At 46.5% G+C, this 26,546-nt stretch overlaps 1 protein-coding gene across 1 annotated transcript in view; it reads left to right on the top strand.

The window, feature by feature from the left end:
* Positions 1–26,546, top strand: part of HGFAC (HGF activator) — a 101,103-nt gene that overhangs the window by 53,540 nt on the left and 21,017 nt on the right. The window contains exons 8-11 of the mRNA XM_006262648.4: positions 6,485–6,659; positions 11,863–11,948; positions 13,206–13,446; positions 24,146–24,285. Of these exons, the coding sequence (XP_006262710.1) occupies positions 6,485–6,659; positions 11,863–11,948; positions 13,206–13,446; positions 24,146–24,285 (642 nt within the window). The remainder of the gene's footprint in view (positions 1–6,484; positions 6,660–11,862; positions 11,949–13,205; positions 13,447–24,145; positions 24,286–26,546) is intronic.

Below are 26,546 nucleotides of genomic sequence, written 5' to 3' on the forward strand. Positions count from 1 at the left end.
CACCTGCAGGCTACTCTGCTGTTTGCCCATGCCCCTTTGAGTAACAGAGCACAACTTGAATAAGTTAAGTTATTTAAAGAGCAGCTAAGTGAATTAAAGAGCTTTTAAATCCCTCAGACATCAAGAGAACTCTTGTCTCACCAGATACCCATCCATTTTCTAAGAAAGGAGGTCAATGAACTGGTAGCTGAATCAAGGAGAAACATTTGAGCCATTTCTTCTGCAAGGCTGATATTGGAGCAAAGCCGGACATGCCCACATATAATGAATCCCTCAGAGAACAGCAGGTTGTGCCATAGTCAGACAAGGCAGGCAAGTGGTTATGTCATATAAAGCAGAGAAAGAAGAAAAGAGCCAAACCTTGTTTATAACAGCCCTTTCTTCACTGTCATTAGATGGAAGAGAATCAGTTGAATACTCAAGTTGGTAGGCACATTAAAAATAACACAAAGTGCCCTCCCAATTTATAAATAGTCCAGTTGTGATCTAGCAGAGAATGGGTATTAAAAGTCTTTCTCTGTGCCTATCCACAGTGAATAAGATTTGTTACAGCCCCTTGACTCTTTAGCTGTAGCAGTTTTACCTTCTTCTCTGGAAGTCTCTGGAGCTGTCAGTACATGAGAATGCCTGAGATGGAAGATTGTTTCACCTTTAGTAGATTCCAGTCATGTTATGCCTAAGTTTTGTGGCAGCTATTAACAGAGCGGGGCCATGATAGAGGAAGTCTCCTTGTTCTACCAGGACTTCTGTTTGGTTTATACTTTCATATGCAACGAACCTCTTAATAATCAGTAGCCCTCAGCACAGTCGATGGGTTCAGAGTCCTTGCTTAGTCCCACACAGTATAGTCAGTAGAGCTGGTGTAGCTCTTAGCCCAGGGTAGGCAAAATATGGCCTGTGTGGTCCCTTGGTCCCACCTGGCCCAGGCGCTGGCCTGTGGCATGTCCCACCATCCACTGGGCACACAGTGGGGCTGGGTTGGCTCCACAGCTGGAATGCCTTTTTAGGCAGCCCAGGTGGTGGTGGCTCCTTCTGGCTGCTGCTGCTGCTGGCTTCATCCCCATGGTACTGGCAGGGACCTATGTGCACAGCCCTGACCCCAGCCCACCCTGTGCCTGCTCCACACTCACTTGCCCACGCTGAGCAGTGGCAGCAGTGGCCAGGCAGAAGCTGCTGCTCAGCATGGGGGAAAAGTAGCCCCTCCTTTTTGCCACTGCTAGGTCCTTCTTGCTGTAGCTGCCCAGAGCCTGTACCCAGGCTGCCCTGTGGCTCCTCTGCACTGCCCCACTGGGTGGCCTGGAGGCAGCAGTGATGGTGGCAGAGAGGAGCCACAGGGCAGCCCAGATGTGAGCTCCAGGTGGCTGCAGTAAGAAGGGCCCAGCAGTGGTGAGGGAGAGGGGCCGCTTTTCCCCCTTGCAGAGCAACAGCTGCCCAGCTGCTACCGCTGCTTCTGGGGTAGGCCAGGGTCAGGGCTGTGTGCGCGGGTTCCTCCTGGCCTGCTCCGACTGGGGTGAGCCCAGAGCAGGCATGAGGCAGGCTAGAGTTGGGGCTGGGGCTGTGCATCGTTGGCAGTGGCAGCAAGTTTGGGGGTGGGGGGTGGGAAAGGGATGTTGATTGGCCTGTGGCAGTTCCTCAGAACTGCCTATGTGGCCTGTGGGCCTGACTAATTGCCTGCCTCTGTCTTAGCCCAAGGTTTTCCTTGCCTTACCACTACTGGGGCGCTGCTCCTTGCTGTTGCTGATGGGGTGCTACTCCTGGGGCGCTGCTCCTTGCTGCTCTTCACTGCTGCGGGGGGGTGCTACTGCTATTCTTGTTGCAGAAGCAACTTAGCTCTTTTAGATGCAGTCTCAGCTCTTTCAGGACCTGGCAGGTACAGGCTTCTATTTGCTAATACCCTAAGGATTACAGCTCTTTAGGACCAAGTATGTAACAGGCTTAGACTGAACCCACTGAAGAGATTTGTACGTCACTGGTACTTATCCCTTTATGTTTGGATGTATATTTGAAATATAACACCATGCCCCCAATCTGGAGCCCCTCTCCTCCCTCTTCTGGTGATTCCCTTCACCTGAGACTTCTATACAAGTCATAGTGAGCTGGGGGGGGGGGGGGTCCCTTCACCTTAGCTGGGGGTCCTTTCACCTTAGACTTCTACGTAAGTCATGGTGAGCACTGACTCTTTACCTACATTTATTCAACTATCTCTTACAACATCAGTCCCTTTATGAAGTTTAACATTTTAGAAGGCAGGGCCAGTGCACACAAACCTGGCTTTCTTGACCTTTCATATTCAGAATATTAAAAGCAGTTAATACATTTTATCACAGTCCAAAGAAGCACAAAGTGGTTTTACTCCCTTGTCCATACCAATAGAGGATATGCAGATAAGAGAGAGTCCTCATAATCCAACCTTGCATCCCAATGGCGGTATGCAAATAAGCACCATGGAGAGATTGTCACACAGATACAGTAGCAGCAAGGTTGTATCTACATCTGGAAAAACAGTAAGGTAATACATAGGGAGAAAGATTTGGTGATTCCAGAGCCCATCAGACCCTAATGTTTTTTCCCCTATCATCCTAGATGGAACAATGTCTAGCCTAGATGAGAGAGTTCAAACATGTTGGAAAAAGAGAAATTCATCCCCTGAGGGCAAAGTACCTGGACTGTTAGGGGCCAAATACTACATACAGGTCAATCAGGCAATGGAGAAAATATTCTTGAAGCAGAGGAAGGTGATATAACCTCCATCTCATAGCCTGTAAGAACTGCATTGCACTGGAAAAAATGAAAGTGGAAAAATTGCCAGCACATGCCTGCTTTAGACCAAAAGAAAATGCAGACAGTAATAGCATGTGAAAGAAACTGTGACCAACGTAAGGAGACTACAACAAAGGTAGTGTTTGAAATGGATTTCAGAAAGGTGCATGAACAAATTGATGGGATTTCAAGAGAGCGGCTTAAAAAGCTGTTCCAGCATGCAGAAACTGAGGGCATCTTTTCACGTGCTCCAGGGTGGGGGTTAATTAGAGCGGCTCTTAGTACTGTGTGTTGTGTATTCAGCATCCTGCACTTCAAAATGGTGGCAGGGGTGCTTTAATTAAAGCTTGTTCAAATTAGAACGCTTCAACAGACTCGCTTAATCAAATCTGCTCTGATTCGTTCTAATTAGAAAGTGTCAGAGCCAGTGTTGGGCACATGTATACCCTGAGAGCACAAGAGAAGAAGGAATAGTGAATAAAGAGTCAAAACTGTTTGAGGGTCCACAAAAATTTGTTTTGGGTCAGAATTAGAGTGATGATATTTCCCTGGTTTCAAAACATTTGCTGTTTACGTGTTAGTCTTTGGTAGTTTTTTCCTGTTGGGTTCGGTGTATGTGATGAGGTGTCCCATTAAGAGCCTCTGTGAACCATGGCACTGCTAGAAATTGGTTTAGTAGTGTATGACCCTGTTGAAATAGAGGGCAGAAAATTGGAAGTCTGATTTAAAAAATAGGATAGCTTTGTGAAACTGGGTTTACTTCTACAGGATATTACAGGCTAAGTGACCCTTAACTTTCTTTCTGTAATAATCTTAAAAAATATTGTCAGAAAGTTATTATTGTTGAACTCACCCACTTTACTGGGGTCATTTTTTTTATACCTTTCAGCAGAACACCATGGAAAATTCAGAAAGGCGTCTAGGCAGTCCAGCACTTCCAGGTGTCTCCTTCAATGATTTGTGTATGGATAGACAGAAGTTCAGAAAAGTAAATGTATTAGAGTTCAATTCTTTGAGGGGCTAGTGAAGTTTGAGGGTTCTCAATACTTAGAACCTTACAGAAACTGGACTATCAAGTGTCCCTCTCTCCTCTTTCCTTCTAATTCATGTTCACATGCAGTATAATTAAAACTTACACCTGCATCCCTCACTAAATGGAGCTGGGGGTTCTCAGTATATAGTGAACAAACCTGGCTCTTTTGGTCAACAGAGATAATCTTTTATTATCCTGCAGCCTTCATGTATATATAAAAAGTTGTGTTGCCCTGAAATTATTATTCTGAAGACTAGAACAATGTTGCTAGAATAATCAAATGACTGATAAGCTTATTTATTCTAAATGAGCTCTTTATATAATGTTGTAATTGTTTTTAAAATGTATGCAGTTCATTTCCAATAAGTCATATTAAAAATTCTGGGGCAAGCAGAATATAAATAGAAACACATCCAATTCAAAACTCTGTATTAGAACATCTTGGTACCATTTGGAATCCAAACTTTGCCACAGATCCAGTTTTGCAAAAGTCTTTTATAATGGGCTATAGTGCAGTCTTGGAGCCAAACACTTTGAAACATTGCAGTGGTAACCTGAAGAATAGCTACCATTATTAGTAGCTCATTCATTCCTGATACTCTGCCTTGGTTCCCATGTGACTGTGTTTTCTCAAAATCCACAGAACCTTGGCAGGTATCTGCCTGTGACACGTGCTGTAATAGAGGTGCCTGGTTGTACATTTGTCAGGAGCTCCTCAATCGGTGGTGTTATATGTTTAAATCCATTATATAAATATGGTGAGAAATGAGTTCAATCCTGCAAATGTCAAGGATAAATAATAGGGCTGTTCTGATTTGGTGCTGATTCAGGTGCTGAACTCCAAATCCAAAATGAATCAGGGGACCAATAAAAAGGGCCAAATCAGTTTGAAGCTCTCTGAATTGATTTGGAAAAGATTCAGAGAGCTTCGATGATTTGGGCAGTCCCTGCCCACTGCAAGGAGCTGGAGTCGGACTTGGAGCTGGTAAGTAGGGGGTGGGCGGGGGGGAGACTGGAGCATGGAGGAGGGGACCATGGAGGGACCCCTACTAGGCCCCATCCCCCACCTGCTCCCCCAGCCCCCCCATGACTGCCCCACCCACCCCAGCTCCCAGTGCTGTAAAAAAAAGCCCAAACTCACCAGGTGCTGCCTGGTGGGGGGGTGATCCCTACTGCCCCGCCGCTGCCCCACACTGGATGGGGAGCTCTGCCATTAGCCCCCCGCCCCCCCGGACACCCAGCCCCCACCATGGCTGCCCCACCTGCCCCAGCTCTGGTCCTTTAAGAAAAATAAAACCAAAAAACCCCACAAATTCACCAGCTCCTGCAATGGGCTCAGGGCTTTGAGGGGCTCATGGAAGAGCCCCCCATATGGCGTGGGGCAGTGGGGATCACCCCCCACCTAGCAGCACCCGGTGATTCGGGGCTTTTCTTTCAAAGTGCCAGGAGCTGGGGCGGGTGGGGTAGCCATCGCTGGGGCTGGGAGAGCAGCAGCCGAATCTCTGAATCAGATTCAGTCAAATCGATTCAAGACAGTGATTAGAATTGCCCAAATCTGAATCTGAAGCGAATACTGGCTGCTTTGCACAGGCCTAATAAATAATACTCCCAGAAATCTCCAGGAAGAGAAGTACTGTGTAGCTTCTATTTACAGTTAGTCCTGCTTGTACATGGAATGGTTCTGCATTTACTTTAATAGAAGCATACTATGAGCTGGATTTTCAGAGACTGCTTTTTCATTTAGTGCAGTTTGGTATGTACAGAACTCTCCCCATATGCTTTTCAAGTGCTGTTGTTGGTGTATGCTATTGATAGATTTTAACAGCTGCCTGTACAGGTGGTAGAATATATATGTGCCAAACCCATTTGGACAATTGTTTAGTGCACAGGTGACAGTAAATCAGTTTTGCATGTGAAAATTCAGTCAGCTATGTTAGTATTTGCAAAATGCATGTTTGTTTGAGTGTGGTAATCTGCACATGTTAAAGGTTTTCAAGACCCTTTTGTAATCAGGCCCTTTAAATGCTTTAGCAAGAGTTAATGCTCTCCAGCAGCTTCCTCGTTACTGGCTGTCATTTAAGTTGAACACATGAGGCCACTAACTTGCACTTTGTGTAAACATTTATGCCTGGGCAAAGTAAGCGTAACGCACGGTTCATTTTATTTGTGCTGGTTTATATCCATATTTTATACCTTTATTGCAAAAGCACTGGAGAACTGCCTTCATTGACTTTTAGTGCATGAAAATGTAATTTGGAACATTGGGATGAAATAAGCATTTTCTTAGCACTTGATTTGTCCTGCTTTCTGATCAATACACAGTAAAAGCTCTGTTATCCGGCATCCATGGGAAGTGGGGGGGTGCTGGTTAATCAAATGTGCTGGTTATCTGAGAGTTATACTTATCTTCTGCCCAGTGGGTTGGAGGCGTCTTTGCCTGTTCAGCTGCCACCCCTCCTGCTGCGTCTGGTGCGCCAGGGCTTTCACTCCCTGGCATCAGTGTGCCAGGGACAGGGAGGGGGCCCCGCACGGGCTGCTTTGCCCTGGGCCGTGGTCCACGAGGAAGAAGTGGGACTTGGCTCACAGCGGCGAAACCGGAAATGCCACAGTGGGATAGATGCTGGTTAATAGAGCATTCTGGATGGTAAAGTGCCGGAAAACACAGCTTTTACTGTATCATGCTTTGTTCAGTTCCTAGGCATCCATGTTACACGGGCAATGGTACGGAGTACAGGGGCATTATGAAGAAGACCATTTCTGGACACAGTTGCATTTCCTGGAATTCAGATTTGCTTTACCAAGAGCTTCATGTTGACACTGTTGAAGAAGCGGTGCAGTTAGGCTTGGGACCCTTTTCATATTGCAGGTGAGAAAACTATTATAGCACCTCACATGTAGCCTGTTTGTATTGGGCAAGGGCTACTCCGGGGTGAGCTTCACAAGCTGCAGGCATTTAAACTGTACACTGGTAGAGTTAACAGAAATATATAGTTATTTCTTACTTTCTATGGGATAGCTCTACCCAGGAGTGGTGACATACACTGGTGGAGGGTATGTTCTGTGTGTCCATTGCACATTTATGCTATTGTAAAAGCAGATTACACCGGTATAAACATTCTGTGTGTCCATACTAGAGGTGGACTGATAAAGTTTTTTTGGCCAATACCAGTGACCGATTATTACTGAGCCATATCGGCTGATACTGATCTGATTGCCAATATGCAGCCCAGCAGCTTGGAGAGCAGTGTGCAGCTGGTAAGTCTGTTGAGGGTGTGCGGGCCGGGCGCGGGTGAGCCGGGGCCCATCTTTGCACACGCAGGCTGTGACCAGCAGCCCGGGCATGCGGGGTCGAAGAGAGCAGGCGGTGAGCTAGAATCAGTCACGGACGCATAGTGGTTGATTAAAAGATTATTTACTTACACCAAAGATAGTAGTGGTGTAGGCTGGACAGCTTTCCAGGCACAGCTCCGCTTGAATCCCCGTTGGAGGATTACGACAAGTCAGCTCTTTCCCCGGAGTTGTCGAAGCTCTGTGGATTTAATTCCCTCGGAGTTGTTAAGGCTCCGTGGGCTCGGTTCCCCCGGAGTGGCTGAATCTCCGTGGGTTCGTATGATAATACTCTCCACCGGAGTTAAAGCTCCGCAGGTTTGGTTCGGTTCCCTCAACCATGGAGTTGTTAAGGCTCCGTGGGTCCAGCTTGGGTTTAAATCTTTAGTATACAGGAAGGGATACGTCTAGGAATTTATCGGCGACGGGGAGAGGCTCTTGATGGCTGATTAAACCACCATTTGGTCCGAGATTTACGTAGAAATCCACGAGGTAATCGTGGATTCCTTGCCGGAATTCTCTCGGATTTCTCCCGGAATTCTCGGAATTGGGGTTCTCAGGATCCTCCTGAGATTCTCAGAGATCTCCAGCTTGGGCGGAAACCACTCAAGCTTCTTATACAGCTAGCAAGCCAATCACTAGCCGCCACGTATGAATAATTTAGCACAAGCCAATAATGGGGCTCAAATTATAATACGAATGGCAGGAACTCTTTGCAACGAGTATTTCTCCTCTGCAGCAGAGAAATGCACCCTGCAAAGAAAGCTACAAATTGGTGGGAAATACTTTGTTGCACCAGAGTTCTCCTCTGCAGCAGAGAGCTCTACCGTGTAAAGAAGCTGCAATTTAGCGGGAAAATAATTTAGCGATGCCGAAGCACACACAAACAGAAAATCACAACTTTGGGTTGTGACAGAGGGGAAGGGGTGGAAGGGAGAGAAGGGGGATGGGGGGGGCCAGATTAAGGCCCCTGTGGTGAGGGAGGGAGTGGGGCTGGGGCTAGGGCAGGAGCTGCCCTGCCAGGGTGGGGTATGGGATGGAGCTGCACAGCTCCTCTGGGGGGGCACAGGACGGGGTGGATTCCACCACTATGCACACCCCCTGGGGAGCCATGGGGGCATGTGACCCCCGAATCTGTGCATGGGGTGAGGCTGGGCTGCTGCTGAAGGCTTGGGGTGGGGCCAGAGCTGGGTTCTTTTCGGCAGGGGTGGGGCTGTGCTTGGGTCAGGTGGTGGCTTCACTAGGATGAGGGGTTACAAGGGGCTGTGGAAAATTCAGCCCACTCCATATCCCCCCACCCCAGCACTGCTGCTGCTGCCTGCCCCAAGCATAGCCCTGGCCCAGCCCCCACTGCCGGGAAGAGCCCAGCACTGCCTTCAACTCCAGCTTGCAGTGGCAGCCCACCCTTGCTCTGTGCACAGATCTGGGGGGCACATGACCCCTATGGCTCCCCCGGGGATGTGTGTAGCGGCAGGATCCACGCCCCTGCCTCCCCACGCCCCCTCAGATGAGCTTCACGGCGTCATCCTGCACCCCACCGCACCCTGGCTGGGCAGCACCTGCCCCAGCCCCACTCCCTCCCTCACCTCAGGGGCCTCAATCTGCCTCCCCATACTTCTTCCCTCCCTCCACCCCTTTCCCTTAACAGACTTGCCAATTGGACACTGCTCTCCAAGCTGCCAGGTTGGCTGCATACATGCTGTAGCTGCACATGCACGTGGCATTTATTAGTGACATTATTGGCCCCATCAGCCAAAAAAGGCTGATTGTTGATGACGTCAATTTTCCTTTTATTGGTGCCGATACAATATGGTCTGATGTATTGGTGTACCGCTAGTCTATACCCTTATGTGCCTAAATTCTACCCAAGTCCTCTTACAAAGTTGATTTGGATCGATCTCATTGTCCCACTTTAGGACAAATAGTATGAAAGATTAAACAGAAGTTTCAAAGCTTTAGGTCAGATGCTTAACCAAAGCATGCTGGTTGCTTTCCCATGGGTATTTGCATTTATAGATCAGGTTAATAAGCTTCAGTATTAGGGTTCCTCCTGGATTTCCAGATCACTCTGATATGTTGGGAAATATGAAAGCATCCTTTCTTAGCCTAGCTCTCTTGCACAAAGCCTGTAAGCATATAGAATAAATAAGTAAGCACATAAGTAAATAGAAGCAACTGGGTTGGAACTTCCAAAAAAACCCAGACAAACACTCTTTTTTTTTATCCAAATGGATTTGGTATCCAGAGCTGGGCCCAGATTCAGCATACACTTAAAATTAGCTTGGAAGCGTCCCTATTCAGCAAAGCCTTTATTAAACACTTCAGTGAATCAGGGTCCAGCTCTAGAAATCAAACCAATTTGACTTTAGTGAGACATAAGCGTGCTTAAGTGCTTTGCTGAGTTCAGACTTTCTTCATTTGTCCCCTTTAAGTACAATATTGACATAAAGATTTAAACACAAGAGAAAAACTATGTATCAGTGTAGGAGCTCGTCTGATCATGTTCATTATAGTGCAAACAAGAAACCGTGAAGTCCCCTTTTCACAGTTTTATTATTTTTTTAAATATGTTGATGGGCATCACCAGCACAATGTAAAACCACAGATATCTTGTTCAAACACTCTAATCTGTCGTGGGGAGATGACTCAACCCATGGTGCTGCTTCTGTTGTAAGAATTTAAAAATACCTGAGGCCTTACAGGTTGTAGCAAGATGGAAGAACCTTAAAAAGAATGCATGTAGCTTTTGATAAATCATGTCTGGGCTACAGCCCTTGTCATAGGTGGAAGAAGAAAACATGATTTTGGGAGGACTGTGTGTGTAAGCACAACCCCCTCCCCTCCCCTCCAGCAAGGAAGTCTGTTCAGGGAAGGAGCGTTTTTTTTGGGGGGGGGGGGCAGATTGAGGTCCCTGAGGTGAGGGAGGGAGTGGTGCAGAGACAGGGTCAAGGGCTAGGGTGAATGGGGCCCCGGGGGCCGGAGTGGGTTGTGGGACGCTCACTGCCTGGGAGGCTTGTCTGGGGGGGGGGCGGGGGGGTTCCACCACTGCGGGCAACCCTGGGGTAGGCACAGGGGCACGTGTCCCCTGATCTGAGTGCGGGATGGAGGCAGGCTGCTGCTGCGGGCTGGGGTCTGCACCCCACTGCTGGTGCTCCAGGAGCAGTGCAATGCCACATGCCTCCTGAGCACTGGCTATACTGTCTGCCCAGTGGTAGGAATTGCATGGCATCATGTAGCTGCTGGGCCACTAGCAGTGGGGTAAAGAGTGCAGCCCACAGTGGCAGCCCCCCTCTGCTGACTCACAGCACAGATTGGGGGGGCACATCTCCTCTGTGCTTGCCTTGGGGATGCGGGCAGCAGGCGGGAGCCCCCCTTTCTGCCCCCCCATGCCCTTGGATGAGCTGCCCAGGCAGCAAACACTCCACAACCTGCCCCAGGGCCCCATTCACGTGCCCCCCATTCCTCTTCCCTTCTCTGCGCCCCTTCCCACCCACACATTTACTTGCGGGGCACTGCTCCACATGTGGCCGGGTCAGATTGAGTTCCTGGCCACCTGCAGGCTCTGGCTGCTCATCTCTGTCTGTGTGCACCTCCCCACCCTGCTGCAGCTGCCCAGAGCCTGTGCCTGAACCTGGGCTGCCTGCGTTTGGTGGGGGCTAAGCCCTGTTAGCTCCAACCTTCCACCATCTATGGTCCTTGTTTACCTGAGTCACACATCTTTGTTGCTGATTATCATGAAGACCTTTTTGAAGCTTTGAAAGTTGATCTTTTATTTATTTATATGATTTATACAGAGAATTTTTAAACAACTTAAAACACAAACAGAATTTCTATTATAGAATCGGTAAATCAGGCATATTTCTAGTTACTTCTGCAGGATGGACAAAATATTAATACTATAGTTCTTTAGACTCCAGATTAACAGTGGTGTAATTGAGGCCTAGATTCATCTGCATAGTTCCATCCTTTTCTTGCTGACAGGGTGGTCCAATGGTCTGAATATAAGCTGGCCCATCTAATTCTTAATTGCTGGTTGTTTTGCTACTGATTTGTACGTGCCCTTAATCAGGTTGGTGAGCCACAGCTTTGCGGCTTAAGACTAAGTCACAAAAAGCAGTGAGCAGGAGGATCCATACACTCACTGTGTTTTCAGGGTCTTGAGTGGATAGGAAGGGATCACACCTGGTTGCCTAAGTCCACTGGCCCTTGGTGTCCAACTTTTGGACTGAAGCAACATGCAAGTCTGAGTTTTCCATTTACATAATGAACTCAACGGGCTTACTTGAGGGCTTGCTAAAGCAAAGAGTTAAGCCCTCTGGCCCAAGTGTGCAACTAAAGCTGACAAAGGGTATTTGTACCTGAAAGCTTGCAAAGAAGAATTTTTCCAACTATTTGAGCTGGTCTAATAAAAGATATCGGATTTACCCAAAGAACCTTGTCCAACCAAATTAAACTACCTGAGTGTTCTTATCCAGCAAAGTACTTGAGGTCAGATTGAAAATTGTTTAGACCTCTAGATAATGTTAAAAATCTGCCTTCAGCATACACTTAACTTAAAGCACAGGAGTAGCCATGTTGAAATCATTGTGAAAACACATGCTTGCACACTTTGGTGGATCAAGTTCAAGTTGCTCAGATCCTTGCAGAATCAATCCTATGGATGAAGCAAGAGTGAAACAGTTGATGTTAGTTTAGCATTAAGTACAGTTCTGGATGATGATTTTGGTGTATTCTCTTATCAGGAATCCAGATAATGATGAGAGGCCCTGGTGCTACATCCTGAAGGACAATACTTTGTCTTGGGAATATTGTAACATTCCATCCTGTGGTAGGTAAATGTAATCTTGTAATTTCTTCTAAATTGCTTTCTAATGCTTATCATCCTTGATAAGCATTTGTCTACATATTTACACAAATAATCCTTACCCAAGCAAGTCCTTACAAGTCAATGGGACTGTGTGTAAAAGTAAAGGTAGCAGGATCAGACCCTAAATTAGCACATCCTTGCACTCATTGACTCTTCTTCCAGTAGTTTAAACTAAACATTGCTCTATAGTAAATGAATTTGAAAAATCAAGAGTCTGTTCTTTCTATCAATTCTTATTTAATTACCATGAATATTACTTGATATGAAGGTGCATTTAAATAGTGGGTAATCTGGAAAGACAAGATGTAAAATGACCTTTCAGTTATTTAAATAGTTTCCACTGACTAAAAAAATTGAAGCAGGTTTTTTTTTTTTCACCCTGTTAAAGCTACATACTCTGCTTGATATCTGAAAATTAAGGGCAATGAAAATGGTTAAATGGTTAGGGGGCTGGGGCACATGATTTATGAGAGGATGAGGGACCTGGGTTCATTTAGACTGTAGAAGAGAAGACTGAGGTGGGATTTGATAGCAAACTTTAACTACCTGAAGGGTGATTAAAAGAGTATGAAGCCTAGACTGTTCTCAGTGGTGGCAAATAACAGAATAAGAAGCAATGGTCTCAAATTGCAATAAAGGAAGTTTAGGTTGGTTAGGTAAGAACTCTCTCGCTAGGAGGGTGGTGAAGCTGTGGAACCAGGTTACCTAAAGAGGTGGTGAAATCTCCATCGTTGGAGGTTTTTAAGACCTGGCTTGACAAAGCCCTGGCTGGAGTGATGTATTTGGGGTGGCCCAGCTTTGAGGAGGGGGTTGGACTAGATGACCTCCTGAGATCCCTTCCAACCCTAATTTTCTGTGATTCTATGATACAGTATTTCTGTCTTATGAATCATCACCAGTCTCTCCCAGCAATGAAGGGTCTGGAATTGGAATGAAGTCCTCAATCATGCAGTTTCTCTGCATGAAATTCAGACAGAAAGTGAAAAGGAAGAGGACACTAAAGGCTGTTGAACTTAGGTGACTAAGTGTGATCCTCATTCCACCCTATTTGTCCTGAGCTGACATATTTCTCCTGGGACAAATGTGATATCTGTCTGTTCATTAGTTGCCTAATAGGTAGAATAGGTCATAAATTCCTTTAGGCTTCTATGAAAATGTCAGTTTTAGATATCCTAAATATATGCAGTGTGATACTTACAATATCATTTTATATTTCAGGAAGCAAGGGAAGGATGCCGTCACCTGCAGATAATGTGGAGACTTTTGCAGTTGTCAGAAGAGCTTGTGGGAGAAGACACAAAAAGCGAATTTTTATAAGACCTAGGATTATTGGGGGATCTTCCTCTTTGCCAGGGTCTCACCCATGGCTAGCAGCCTTATATATAGGAAATAGCTTCTGTTCTGGGAGCCTAATTCATTCTTGTTGGGTAGTGTCAGCTGCACATTGCTTTCATAACAGGTAAGTTTAGTGCATTAATAATGTCTTATTTCTAGAATGCCTTGTATATCAGAGCTACTTTTTGCTAAAAGAAACCTTCATAAAAAATTACTACTAAACAGATTATATAGCCTTGAAATATCCTGCTCAAGAGATGAATGGAGTAGTTCCTAAAGTTAAGACAACAATAATACACATCAGCTTCAGAGAGGAAGTGAAAAGGAAAGCTTCATCCAGTTAGGTTATGCTGATGGACTGAGGGAATAATCCTGAAGGTATAGCAAAGAATATGAGTACAACTGTCATTTATTCAAGAGGTTGATTACTTTTATCTGATTACATATCTCATTAGTGTTATGAATATAAAAAGGGAAGTAACTTGGGAATTAGACTGAGCCAAGGAAATGTTTGAAGTCCTTTGTCTGTGAGAGTGAGACCTAATTTTCTCTTTGTTTTAATGAAGCAACTGTTCTTGCTCTATTAGATTTTTCTATATTAAATAGTTACAGTGTATGGATCTCAAGGAATTAACTTGATATTATAGTATGAGAAGATGGTAGACGTCCTGCCAAACAGCTCCAAATGCAAAAGTCTCAAGGGCATGTTTTTGGTCTGACATTATGTGATGGGGCCGACTCAAGGCCAATTACGACATTGGTCTACCCACCTGTCTAGGGCAGTCTGCCCTGCCTTTCCTGCCATGCCTTGATGTATCAAATAGATAGAAAATGTGGGAGGCTGCCCATTTTATTTCCCTGATGCCAAGGGCCAAATACATGGCTCTGAACCTCCCCTTACACCATGTCCCATGCGTTGCAGATGGCATCCAGATCCACTATTACTCCCCTGGCTCCTTAGGTGGCCTGCACTCAGCCTCTGGCCCAAACTTGGCCTCAGGCATCCTCAGACATACCTGGGCCACAAGCCTCCCCACTGGAGCCTCTACTCTGGCCAGCCTACACTCAGTCCTTCAGGCCCCCATGGACCCTACTGTATGCAGCCTCTGGCTACCTCTACTCCAGTCAGTCTATGCACAGTCCTTCAGGCCCCCACAGACCCGAGTCGATGCGGCCTCTGGCTCTCTGTTCCACACTGGGCTGAACTTGGTCTCTGGACCCTCTCTGGGGCACTACTCCATGCCTCACTGGGGCCACTGCTCTGCCCCTCACTAGGCTCCTGGCCGTTATGCCCCTTGGTCCTCAGATGTTTGTCAACATGTCTGGACCTTGCCTCAGACCCCATTCAATGGACCTGGGCCCTGTGCTTTTCTGTCGGGGTGTGCTCCCCTAGCTTTTCCACTCCACAGGTTACCCAAGGCAGTAGGAACTGAGGCTTTCTGGCACCCCATCCTTGCCTTTTACTGGGGAGGCACAGGTATGACATTTCCTGGAGACTGCTCCACCACAGCCAGCCCCACCACACCATCTAACCCTAGCAGGGTGTAGTTTCATAGTTTCATAGTTATTAGGGTCTGGAAGGGACCTTATAGATCACTAGGTCCATCCCTTCTGCGCTTGCGCAGGAAAGACTGTTGAGATCAGATGACCCCAGCAAGATGGGCATCAAGATGCTTTTTGAAGAGCACCAGGGTGGATGACTGTACCATGTCTGAGGGGGAGCCTGTTCCAAATCCTTGGCACCCAACTTGTAAAGAAGTTTTTCTTTATGTCTATCCTGAAGTGATCCCCAATCAGCTTTTGCCCATTATTTCTTGCCCTCCCCTGGGGGGCCTTGGCGAACAGACGCTCCCCAGGCCCTGATGTACACCCTTGATATACTTATAGGCTGCCACCAAGTCCCCTCTGAGTTTTCTCTTCTCCAGGCTGAACAGTCCCAAGTCCTTCAGCCTCACGTCACATGACCTTGTCTCTAATCATGTGTGTGGCCCTCCTTTGGACTCTCTTGAGCTTCTCCACATCCTTCCTGAAGTGTGATGCCAAGAACTGGATGCAGAACTCTAACTGTGGTCTCACCAAGGCTGAGTAGAGGGGGAGGATGACATTCTTAGCCTTGCTTGAGATACCTCAGTAGATGCAAGCCAGTGTTTGATTAGCTTTGCCAGCTACAGCATAGCACTGATGGCTCATGTTCATTTTGTTGTCTATCACAACACCCATGTCTTGTTCAAATGTGGTGCTAGCAAGCATAGCACTGCTGAGCCTATAAATGTGTTGTGGATTATTTCTCCCCAAATGGAGCATTTTAATTTCAGGTTATGTCCCAGGACCAGGAACCTCCTCTTTCCCCATAGTTCTTACCCTGACCTCCAGGTGTTCTGGGAGCTGCAGTCTGCACGCTGAATTATGTTGTTCCTCTGGCTCCCTAGATGTAACTGCTGGCTCAGCTCCTAAGGCCTGGGCTTATGCTGAGGCTGCCCAGCCCTTCTCCAATCCAGGATCCCTCTTGCAGTCATGTGACTGACTAATTGGGCCAGGCTGCAACTGTTGGCTGCTCTACAGCCTGCTCCAGCCCCTTAAAGTGGTGGGCACCAAAGGTGCCCTGCCTCACATGATTATATAACTATATTTAGGTAGACAACTAGGTATTCTTTCACATTAGTAAAATGATAATGTTGATAATCTGGGTAAAGGGAGAACAGTAAACAAGGCAGAAAGCAAAAGAAGTGACAAAAAAAAATCTGTGAAAGGTGTCTCAAATAAAAGACTTTCAGTGAATGAATCAGCTGATGAATGAGCATGTACATGTACAAGTCCTGATCTTTAGAAGAAAAAATTATATAGAGGAATAATTTTAAAATATATGGGGTATATAAGGGGTGCAAGGTGCTGCACCTAAGGAGAAGGAATCACTAGCATGCTTACAGGCTTGGGGAGGACCTTTTCAGCAGCACAGCAGTGGAAAGGGATCTCGGAGTCATTGTTGACACCAAGATAAACATGAGTTGTCAACGTGACGAAGCGATCTGTAAAGCTAACCGCACTCTATCATGCATTGACATAGTTTCATTGTTTGTAGGGTTGGAAGGGACCTAAGCAGATCATCAAGTCTGACCCCCTGTCATGGCAGGAAAGAGTACTGGGGTCAAAGGACCCCAGCAAAGCGTTCATCCAGCCTCCTCTTAAAGACCCCCAGGGTAGGAGCCAGCACCACTTCTCTTGGAAGTTGGTGGGCTGGTTTCCTTTTTGTGCCTGTCTATGATCCAACTGGGAGATTTGTCCTGATCTGTATTCAGGAATACAGAGGCAAAAAACTCATTGAAGAACTCAGCCTTGTCCCCACTATCTGCCACTATTTGCCCTAGTTTGTACTGTAGGGGTCCTACACCTTTTTACTCCCTGTATACCTGAAGAACGACTTTTTGTTGTCTTTAATTTTTGTTGCCAGCCTAAGTTCCATTTCTGCTTTGGTGTTTCTGACTGCCTCCCTGCAAGTGTGGGCCAAGTAGGTATACTCCATCTTGGTAGATACTCCCTGCTTCTACCTCTTTTATACCTCTTTTTTTTGCCCTTAGAGTTTCCTGGATTTCCCTGTTCAGCCAAGGGTGTTTCTTGGCCCCTTTTCCCCCTTTCCTGTGCAATGGGATTGTCTCCTTCTGTGCCTGTAGGATTGCTCCCTTTAGGAATGACCACCTTTCCTGGACTCCCATCTCACCAATGCTCCTGTTCTTCAGTGCCTCACTAACTAATCTCCTGAGCACACTGAAGTTAGCCCTTCTGAAGTCTAGTACTTCTGCCCTACTGGTTATCTTTCCCACTCTATGCCGGATGGTGAATTCAATCAAGTGATGGTCAGTGTCCCCTAGGTTACCCTGTATCCGTAGATCCCCCACCAAGTCATCCCCTATAGCCAGGACCAAGTCCAGTAAGGCATTTCCCCTAGTGGGACCGTATACCTCCTGTGTTAGATGAAGGTCCTGCACGCAGGTTAAGAATCTATGTGAATGGTTGGATCTAGCTGACTGCTCCTCCCAGCAGATGTCATGGTAGTTTAGGTCACCCATGACAACCATGTCCCTTGACCATACGGGCTCTGAGAGCTGTCTGGAGAACTCCAGGTCCAATTCATCCTCCTGCTGTGGCAGTCTGTAGTAGACTCCCACTACCAAATTCCTTTCCCCCCGACCCCCTTGCATTCTGACCCTCAATACCTCAATTTGCCCCTCCTCTGGTCCCATCTTGATTATGGAAGATGTATATTGCTCCTCAACATAGAGAGCATCAACCTTCCCCCCCCCTCCATTTTCTCCCTACTCTATCACTTCTGTACAGCCTATAGCCCTCAATGCTTACTGCCCAATCGTGGGTAGGGTCCCACCAAGTTTCAGTTAGCCTAAGTCAAAGTTCTTGTTTGCAAGCAGGACTGCAAGTTCCTCCTGCTTGTTCCCCATGCTCCTAGCATTAGTACAGAGACACTTGAGCCCCCCAGTTGGTGCCCTTGGTACCCCACTGTCCTGATGCCCTTTGGGCCCCTTAGTACTTACGTGGGCAATATTAGATGTTAGGGATGCATTTTCTGGAGCTTTTGAGGGGAGGCAGCACTGTCTGTTGGATAGAACTCAAAATTGGGAGTCAGAAGGCCCAGTCACAGGATTTGTAAGTCACCTTTCATTCATTTCTGTACTTCACTGCTCTTGTCTGTAACAAGGACTTGATAGTATTTACTTCCATATTAAATAGATTGGGGAAATGTTGTATATTAGATGCACACATTTCATTTTAAATATTCTATTTTCTATAAAACGTAGATACTTTTGTTTCCTAATATCAAGTTGATCAGACTAGGAAAAGTATGACATAATTTTGTACCCCTTGTTCCTTGCATAGTGAGGAAGCCAAGAGCATCAGAAAACCTTACACCAGAATACATATGCCAACGGTTTGAAGAGGTAATAATATCATCATGAATGTTGTGGTTAAGCATGTGGAGCTCTAGCCACAATGCCTTTGTTTTCCAAATGTTGTGAAATAGCTATTAACTTTGGCAGCTATTCAGGACATTTCCACCCACTTCCAGCTGGTGGCTTGTTGCATAGAAATTTTAAATAATAACTTTGTCCTATTCTACACTCTTCTGTATGGTTAGTGCATACAAGCTTACTACAGTTTCAGCAGTTCACCGCTAGGCGACAATAGATACCTGTGTAGCTCATTTTTTGCATAATCCTCCTTTTTTCCCCTGACCCTTAATGAATAAAATACCAGTGCATGTGCAAGTTGCAATATGTTAGTTTAACATATATAAGATGTTTTAAGATGCATGTCTTGGATGTGGAAAGCTTCTGGTTTGCTTTGTATGCCACAAAATTCTATGAAAGCGAGCATATTGAATAGGAAAGAACAAGAAAAAATCCCCTGCCTTGCCTGTTCCTCCAAGAGTCCTTTGATATCTTGTTTTCTCTTCCTTCTTCTTAAAATGACATCTCTAATCTTCATCCTTGAAGAATAATACTTGCTTTATGAAAACTGTATACTCTAGGTCACCAACCAGATAATTACACCTCTTTCCACTTAATACATTAGTTCTTGTTCTTCTGTACCAGAGGAGAAGGCAGTATGCATCTATGCTGGAAAGAACTAGTTATTAATATGAAAATGATAAGGAAAACTTGCTATGAGGGTCTACTGTCTATTTTTGCACAGTACCTGGTAATTGGGCATTTCTTTGTTGCTGTGCTGTACAATCGAATGTTTTGAAGCATGCAGATTCTTTGATGTTGAAACCACTACTGGTTAAATTCACTGCTGACTTACCTGCATGGAGCTCCAATGGGCCTTTCAGCAATAGTGAGTTTAAAACTCATTGTTTTTAACCTCAAAGATTTTAGTTAGCGTATGGACATTTCCCAGCAACTTCAAAAAGGCAGTTCTATCCTTTCAGTTCCCCGGGTAGTTCCTGCTTATTGTCCTTGCTTGGGTATATGTGAACATGAGACTTATGGTTTTTTGTGATTAAAGAGGTTGGTAGCTGAAAAGGAAGGTAGGAGTCACAATAAATAGCAGGAAAATCTGTTGGGATATAGCATTTACAGTTAGTTCAGTGCCCTCATGGATTTATCCTGATAGATTCCTGTATGCATCTACAATATAGATGGAATACCTTGATATAGTGCAAGATACTGCTTGAGGCCTGTCCAAGTGTTTCTAAAGTACAAATTTGCCAATACTTCTGTTAGCCTGATCCTCACCCAAGAATTTACATCTGTGGATAGTGTGAGGGGAAGAGCCCAGAGCAGGGGATAAGCTCTGAGGAATTTGCATGGGAAATACTTACTGCAGGTGCCGAGGAAAACCCAGCTAGAGCCATGAGCAGGCCATTGTGCTTCTGCAGCACTTGCTCCCTCCAGAATGGCAGGTGGAGCATGATGAGGAGCATTTCTGACCCCAGAGAGGGCTGCAGCTGGCAGAGAGGGGAGATTCTGGAGGCCTTTTCAGCTGACAGAGGCAAGTGGCCAACTGTGAAGGAAATGGGTAAGCCTACTGGCAACAGTGGTTGGAGGACCACCAACAGAGCCTTGGATGGGCTGCATAGGGGGACTGCCTAGAACAGCTAGGGAAGGATGGAAGTGGCAGAGACAAAAACCAGTAGATGGCACAGAAAAGGAGAGTGAGGGTGCAGCCACCACATGTGGGTACATGAGTTTTCAGGAACACGGCCTCTTTTTTAAAATTCTTGCTCCTCTTCTTTCATCAAACAGCTAGTGGAAGTTTCCCAGTCACAGGCCCTGGTTCCCATTGGAGACTTCAGTCACCCTGACATCTGTTGGGAGGGCAATACAGCAGTGCACAGGCAATCCAGGATGTTTTCAGAGAGTGTTGGGGACAACTTCATGGTACCAATGCTGGAGCAGACAACTAGGGGCTGTGCTCTTCTTGACGTGCTTCTCACAAATAGGGAAGAATTGATAGGGAATGTAGTAGTGGATGGCAACTTGGGCAGCAGTGACCATGAGATGATCGAGTTCAGGAACCTTAGGAAAAGAAGGATGGAGAGCAGCAGAGTAAGGACCTTGGACTTCAGAAAAGCAGACTTTGACTCAGGGAACTCATGGGCAAGATCCACATGGAAGCCAGTCTGAGGGGGAGAGGAGTCCAGGAGAGCTGGCTGTACTTTAGAGAAGCCTTATTGAGAGTGCAGGAAGACTAGCAAGTATGGCAGAAGACCAGCTTGGATAGCAGGGAATGCTTCAGTAAACTAAATCACAAAAAGGAAGCTTTTAAGAAGTGGAAATTTGGACAAACAACTAGGGAGGATTATAAGAGCATTGCTCAGGCATGCAGGGATGAAGTCATGAAGATCAAAGCACAACTGGAGTTGCAGCTACCAAGGGATGTGAAGGGGAGCAAGAAGGGTTTCTATAAGTATGTCTGTAGCAAGAGGAGGACCAGGAAAAATGTGGGTGCCTTACTGAATGGGGGAGGCACCATTGTGACAGAGGGTGCAGAAAAAGCTGGAGTGCTCAATACCCTTTTTGCCTCAGTCTTCAAAGGCAAGGTCAGCTCCAAGACTACTGCACTGGGTAGCACAGTTTGGGAAGGAGGTGAGCAGACTTCAGTGGTGAAAGAACAGATTAGGGACTACTTAGAAAAAATAGACATATGCAAGTCCATGGGGTGGATGGGATGCACCCAAGAGTGCTGAGGGAATTGGCTGATGTGATTGCAGAGCCACTGGCTATCATTTTTGAAAACTCCTGGCAATCAGGAGAGATACTAGGTAACTGGAAAAGGGCAAACTGGCTCTGTGGATGTGGGGAAATGGATGGATGAGGGTTACCTTGACTTTAGCAAGGCTTTTGATACAGTCTCCCACAGCATTCTTGTAGGCAAGGCAAGGAAGTGTGGGCTGGATGAATGCACTGTAAGGTGGATAGAAAACTGGCTGGAACTTTGGGCTCAGAGAGTGTAATTAATAGCTTGATGTCTAGTTGGCAGCCAGTATCAAGTGGACTGTCTCAGGGGTCGGTCCTGGGGCTGGTTTTGTTCAATGTTTTGTTCAATGTCTTCATCAGTGACCTGGAAGATGGCATAGAGTCGCCCCTCAGCAAGTTTGCAGATGACCCCAAGCTGTGGAGAGTGGTAGGGCTAGGATTCATAGGGACCTAGACAATTTGGAGGATTGGGCCCAAATGAATCTCATACGGTTCAACAAAGACAAGTGCAAAGTCCTGCATTTCGAACAGAAGAATCCCATGCACCAGAGCAGGGTGGAGGCTGACTGGCTGGGCAGCACCCCTGCAGAAAAGGACCTGGGGGTTACAGTGGACAATAAGCTGAATATGAGCCTGCAGTGTGCCCTTGTTGCTAAGAAGGCTAACAGCATACGAGGCGGCATTGGTAAGTGTGTTGCCAGTAGGTCAAGGGAAGTGATTATTCCCCTCTATTCAGCACTGGTTAGGCCACATCTGGAGTGCTGTGTTCTGTTTTGGGCCCCCCACTACAGAAAGGATTTGGACAAATTGGAGAGTTCAGCGGTGGGCAACAAAAATGATGTGGGACCTGGGGGAGATGACTTTTGAGGAAGACGGAGGGAACTGGGCTTATTTAGTCTACGGAAGAAGAGACTGAGACGGCACTTAATAGCAGCCTCCAAGTACCTGAAGGGGGTTCAAAAGAGGATGGAGCTAGACTGTTCTCAGTGGTGGCAGATGACAGAACAAGGAACAATGGTCTCAAGTTGAAGCAAGTTAAATTTGGGTTAGATATTAGGAAGAACTGTCTCACTAGGTGGGTAGTAAAAACTGGAACAGGTTACCCAGAGAGGTGATAGAATCTCTATCATTTGAGGTTTTCCAGACCCAGCTAGACAAAGCTTTGGCTGATCTAGTTGGTGATGGCCCTGCTTTGATCAGGGGGTTGAACCAGATGACATCCAGAGGTCCCTTCCAATCCTAACTTTCTATGATTCTTTGTTTGTTTGTTTTTTTGGATGGTATTTCTTTCTTTCCTTGGGCTGGGACAGCAGCAGGAAGCCAAGATCCACTCCCTGCAAATGTTCATTGACCCTGGTCCTTACAAAATGAGACAGGGTAACTACCCTGGTGAAATTGATTTTTGAGTGGATTAGCGTGAGAACTGGAGGGAGGATGTAACTCTAATTGATTGTTTGAGGCATCCATGGAGGTGCGATTTAATTTCAATGACCCAGGAACTGGGAATGAATTGATTTCATAATTGCCCTCTTTTTCCCAAGTGTCTGGTGGACCCTAGGTGCAATGATTTCATTTTGATGGACCCCCGAACCTGGGGCATGACCTGATAAGAGGTTTGTCTTATTAGCTTTAGAATGAACTTATCTTCACTTAGGGACCCTCGGGCCTATAAGGAATTAATTGAAGGCTGGTCTCAGGGAGCCTAAGTGGACTTAACTCATGAGCCTTATTTGGTAAGCCAGCCTACAATTACCAGCAGCATATTTAGGCAAAACAAGATCCTAGCCTAGATGCAGGTCATCAGGGATGTGGTAAGGGCGGCGTGTAAGGGGACGAGGAGCCCTACGAAGAAACCCCTTCAGGGGAGAACCAGGAAGACTCATCACTCAGCTTACACCCAGTTCCCAAATGTTAAAATATATACATCAGGACATGGCGGGTGAGAGAACAACATCTGTGATGGACAGTGTTGAGACCATCTGGTTCTCCCCAACGGTGCACGCAAGTAAGGTGTCAGGCAGGCGTGGGCCTCAGCCTTATAATACCCAGCCCTGAAAGATTGGCATAATTTTCTTAAGATTTTGCTGTCCCTATGTGATCATGAAGTAAAACACCAGAAAGAAGGGCTCTCTACTAACAAATGATTGTAAAATTAGTATGTGATTCCAGCTGACTTTAACTTCAGCTAGAGCTGCCGAGTATGTGGGGGCCTGAGGGCTTTGGCTCCCGTCAGGAAGCGGGCTGTTACCTGAAATGCATAACACTTTCCACATGTCCATTATCTTATGTCCCTCCCCCTCTTCCCTGGCAAAAATAAAAGTTAGTGCTTATGAATTCTACTGAAATGTGTCAGGTAAAAGGATGTTTCTGCAAAAGGATGTGGAAGCTGAATATCAGGCTGGGTTCTTTTCCTATAAAATGAGAAAACCTATTCTGATTTAGATCCTGGGGTACATTGCAAGACATGTCTGTCACCTGTTTATTTTGGAAATGAGCACATTTTAATCAGAGGGAAAGAAAGATGGCGCTCCGCCATGCCATTTGTATGGAGCCATTTTCAGTTTCTGTAGTGATTAATTTGAAATTAATCTCCAAGTCCCACTGAAATCTTTTCTTTGGCTATTGTGGAAGTTGAATTGGGCCCCTAGGGTGCCTGTACATGAGTGTGGAGGCTGCTCTTGTAATTACAGCGCATCGGAGCAGACTTGATTAATCAAGTCTGCTGGAGTTTGGCAAGTACTACACTCCAGCCAGCCTCCACATCTCATGTATCAGCGTCCTTGCACTTCAAAATGGTGGTGGGGGTGCTTTATCTAAAGCTAATTGAACCAACTCAGATAAAGCACCTCTGCCACCATTTTGAAGTGTGGGGATGCTGATATATGAGATGCTCTGGGCACCGCTTTAATTAGCACCACTCTAATTAAAGCACCCTCTGCCCTCGAAGCATGTGTAGAGACATACTTAATTCTTAGGCAGATACACGACTCTCATATTATTATTTTATAGTAATTTTTGTGTGTGGACTCTTGACTTTAAGCATGTGGATTTATTTTTCTACAGAAAGGCAACCTCTTTTCTCTTGTAATTGTGTTTTTTCCTTTTATTTAGTCCACCAATTTCCTCTGTAAAGGTTGTTTTGGGTCAGCACAGATTTAATAAGACAACAGATGTAACACAAACATTTGAAATAGAGAAGTATATCTTTCATCCTGAGTTCTCAGTTTTTGACCAAAGTGATCATGATATTGGTGAGTATTTTAATTTTTTTAAAAACTTTATTTCATATAGGGTAAAATGTAGCTGGTTTGGTGAAAATATATTTCATCACAGTTCCATAGAGTGGGAAAAATAAGAATCTCAATCTTGGTTTACCTGTGAAAAAGATGAATTGGTTTTATGGTCTTTAGTAAGAGATTAGGAGAATATGGGGACATGATTTCTCACAGAAGGGAGCACTTCATTCTGGCTGAGAAAGGCCAAACTGTATCTAATTACTGTAAGCTAAAGTTAGACAAATTAAGACTAGAAATAAGGTTCAGACTTTTAGCAGTGAAGGTGATTAACCATTGAAGCAGATTTGCCATTTCATGATGTCTTTAAGTGGAACATCTGCCAGGGGCCTTAAGACACGATTAGTCTGTGTCGCGGTGCACCTCGGTGCTCCTGCTCCTAGAGAGGAGAAACTGCTGGGGAAAAGCCTCAGCAGGGATAATGAGCACAGCTGCAGGTTGCTAGGGCAACTAATGAGAGTCAGCTGATCCTGAGGGGGCAGGGCCTGGCCCCTATAAAGCCTAGAGCCAAGGCCAGGCTAGCAGTTCTCTGCCAGCAGCCAGAGGGGCAGGAGCTCTGGCAGTTAGGATGGGAGGACAAGCCTAACAGCAAGTATAGTTCGCGAGAGCTCCAGAGGCTGGAGCAATGATATTGAGTTATAGCTAGGAGGCTTATGTTGTTATGGCCTAGTGCCTTATGTTTGAGTTATAGCCAGGAGGCTCGAGTTTATGTTCAGGCGTTGTTGCTATTACACCGGTGGTTTGGGTGAGGCTATAGGGGTTGGAGGAGGCCTCATAGGGACCCCAGAGGGGGTGGGGCCCTAGCGCCAAGAGGGTGCATTATCCTCATAGGGACCCCACAGTGGTGTGGGGGCCCCAGTGCCAGTGAGGGCGCAGTACTCATAGGGGGGCTCACAGGAGTGTGAGGACCCCGATGCCAGTAAGGGCGCAACTTGCGGGGTGTGTAGACCCCAGCCCAGAGAGGGGCATTTAAAGAGCCCAGTGTGGGCACAGCAAGTCCCAAGAGAGGGGCGATTTTATTAAGAAGCCCAGGGTGGGCATAGAGAGCCCCAAACAGGGGGTGGTATTATTAAGGAGCCCAGCGGGGCCCAGAAGGTCCCAGAGAAGGGGGACCATTGCGAGGCCCAAGAGGGGCAATGCTTGAGAGGCCCAAGGGGGCAATATGTGAGAGGCCCAAGAGGGGCCAGATTGAGAAGCCCAGGACGGGCATAGCGAGCCCGGTTATAGGCTAGCACGGCAGTAGACCCCAGACATGGGTAGAGTGCTGCGGTGGACCCTGACAAAAGGGGTTAGCAGCACAGCAACCCAGGAGACGGGCAAGGTACTGCGGTGGTCTCCGGCAAAAGGGGATAGCAGTGCGGTGAGCCCGCATAAGAGAGGGTAGCAGGGCGGTGGGCCTAGAGGACCAGGGACTCGGGAGCAAGTCCTGGAGCTGGCTAGATTATTTTAGAGAAGGCCCAGAGTGGGTTAGATTACAGAGGAGGCCCGGGGAAGCGGGTGTCTTGACAGACCAACGTCTAGGACATCTGCGAGGCTTAGGGCGTGGTATTAGGGGTTGGTAGGAGCCACACATAGCCCATAAGGCTAGGGTGCCTGGGGAGCACCCATCATACCGGGAGACCCCCAGGGGGTCCAGGAACACACGGGGACAGTGGTCCCAGCTATCCATGCCCAGGGAGTCATACGGCAGCCTCCCAACATATACTAAACAGCAAAGACGTGGCAGGCGAGAATCGAGGGTGCCCTTGGGCCGAATTGGCATGGCGAGAGGGCCTTAAGGAGATCACGGCCCTCCTATAGGACCCCGCCGTGACAGTCTGTTAATTGTGTCTTAAATAGTAACCCGGCCACATGATCAGGGAATTAACGGCACCACAAAAACAGAAACCAGCCACAAAGATATTACAAAAAAAGTGCAATATTTTTGTGGCTAGTTTCCATCATGCTTTAAATTTTGCATGTCGGATGACAGTCAGCAGGCTGTTGGCTGCCTCCCAGATTGCACCAACACTTGAACTAGCACGTTGAAAGCTGGGTACCCAATGATCACCTGACTGTTGGCCAGCCCCAAGGACCACACCAGACCTGGTTTGAGCCTTGGTGGGGTCCTGGAGCCAGTCAACAGTCAGTTGACAGTAAGTTGATAGTTGAACTGCAGGTCATTTCAAAGGGCATTTCAGTCAGAATGAAAGTAGAATAGAACTGTAATATTTTCTGAT

The sequence above is a fragment of the Alligator mississippiensis genome, chromosome 2 (genome assembly GCF_030867095.1).
Source record: "Alligator mississippiensis isolate rAllMis1 chromosome 2, rAllMis1, whole genome shotgun sequence".
Lineage (NCBI taxonomy): Eukaryota > Metazoa > Chordata > Crocodylia > Alligatoridae > Alligator > Alligator mississippiensis.